The sequence below is a fragment of the Echinococcus granulosus genome (genome assembly GCF_000524195.1).
Source record: "Echinococcus granulosus chromosome Unknown EG_S00005, whole genome shotgun sequence".
NCBI classification, from domain to species: domain Eukaryota; kingdom Metazoa; phylum Platyhelminthes; class Cestoda; order Cyclophyllidea; family Taeniidae; genus Echinococcus; species Echinococcus granulosus.
Genome location: NW_020170385.1, coordinates 2,183,627 through 2,184,986, shown reverse-complemented (window position 1 = coordinate 2,184,986; position 1,360 = coordinate 2,183,627). Strand labels below are relative to the sequence as shown.

The window sequence follows — 1,360 nt, the reverse complement described above, 5'->3', positions numbered from 1 at the left end:
TTTCCTCTCTTCCTTATTTTCTCTTCCGCTATAAAAAGTCGACGACAGCTTTATTGCTTAGATTATTATTATTAATACATTCAGTTTATTAGTTTATCTGATTTTGTATCAAATATAAATATTAATAATTGTGTAACGACAGCTCTTCAATCATAATAGTTATTCTCAAAATGGAAATGCGAAGGACTCTATCTCCAGTAATGAGCCGTACCGGTGCGGGGTTCGCCGTGCCTAGGGCCGCATAGTCACGGAGCGTTTAGGCAATTCCGATGCTGTCATGTAACAGTTGCACGACCTCTTCCTCAAGAAGACTGGCATCCCCTATATGGAGGGTTTTCACAGACCAGCAGGCGCTTTTATTCAGTTTATCTTATTTGCTCACGTTTTGGGTCATGCGTGGAAATCTACTCACTTTATATGCATTGCTTCCCGCGTGCGAGAGCATGCCTAATCCGTTTAAAATAAGCTGAGCAAGTTTCTGATTTGTAGATTCCCAGAGCATTAATTTGGCGCTCCCTTACACGAGAATCTAGTAATCTCCTTCCTCCATTGCAGATCTTTGGGAGGGTGTATTTCTTAGTGCAATGATTTTCTTAGTTGTCCCTTGTATCATCGGGTCATTTAAAGCCATATCGTCATCTTTATGTGGTTGAGTGTTTCTCACTCCAATGGCGACGTAAATATTTCCGATAGAGTGGTACCGGAAATATCGTTCGTTGATTTATGGAATCTAGTCACCCTTTAATTGAAGAGCTCTCTAAACATTTGCGTGTATCGGGCGACAAATTGGGATTCCTTCCGAATCTTGCGTACATTTAAAATTAAAAATGTAATGATTACGCACAATCTATTTTTTGCTAATTTTTTTACTCTGATAAATAAATCATTCCTTACTGTGAGATTGGGTTCCCTTTATTGCATTTTTTTTAGCAGGGCTAGTTGTCTTCGCATCCTGTTTTTGCCATGAGCGAGGCATCAAATCTCACTTCCGTTTTAAATGTCAAACACAGGGTAATCCCGTTGCTGTTAGCACTCTCGGTTATGTCGGCTAACATTGTATAGGTTTTGCAGGTAGATCCTTAATTACAAATTATCCTCGAATTCTCTTTCCACAATAGGCATCTCTCGGCTTTGATCAGTCGATCCATCAGTTTTCTTTGTACGTCTTATATGCACCTTATTGTTGATATTGAGTTTGAATAGTAGGTAAAACCTTAAAACCCTTTGACATCTCCGTTGACTGGACTCTTTGCTGCTTTGCACAGTTGTGAAATCGACGTGACTCGTCACAAAGCCTAATTTGAGAATATTTTTTTGTCTGATGGTTACGAGATCAAACAGGTAACCACTGAGGTACTTT

At 39.3% G+C, this 1,360-nt stretch overlaps 2 protein-coding genes across 2 annotated transcripts in view; one reads left to right on the top strand and one right to left on the bottom strand. All coding sequences in view use genetic code 11, as the record gives it.

Moving 5' to 3' along the window:
- The window catches only part of EGR_01498 (hypothetical protein), a gene marked incomplete at both ends in the record, with an annotated part of 2,039 nt that extends 1,883 nt beyond the window's left edge, over positions 1-156 (top strand). Inside the window, one exon of the mRNA XM_024490747.1 lies at positions 85-156. Coding sequence (XP_024355071.1) covers positions 85-156 — 72 coding nt within the window. The remainder of the gene's footprint in view (positions 1-84) is intronic.
- Positions 157-1,083: 927 nt separating this feature from the next.
- EGR_01497 (hypothetical protein) overlaps positions 1,084-1,360 on the bottom strand; it is a gene marked incomplete at both ends in the record, with an annotated part of 8,727 nt that continues 8,450 nt past the window's right edge. Inside the window, one exon of the mRNA XM_024490746.1 lies at positions 1,084-1,356. Within this exon, the coding sequence (XP_024355070.1) occupies positions 1,084-1,356 (273 nt within the window). The remainder of the gene's footprint in view (positions 1,357-1,360) is intronic.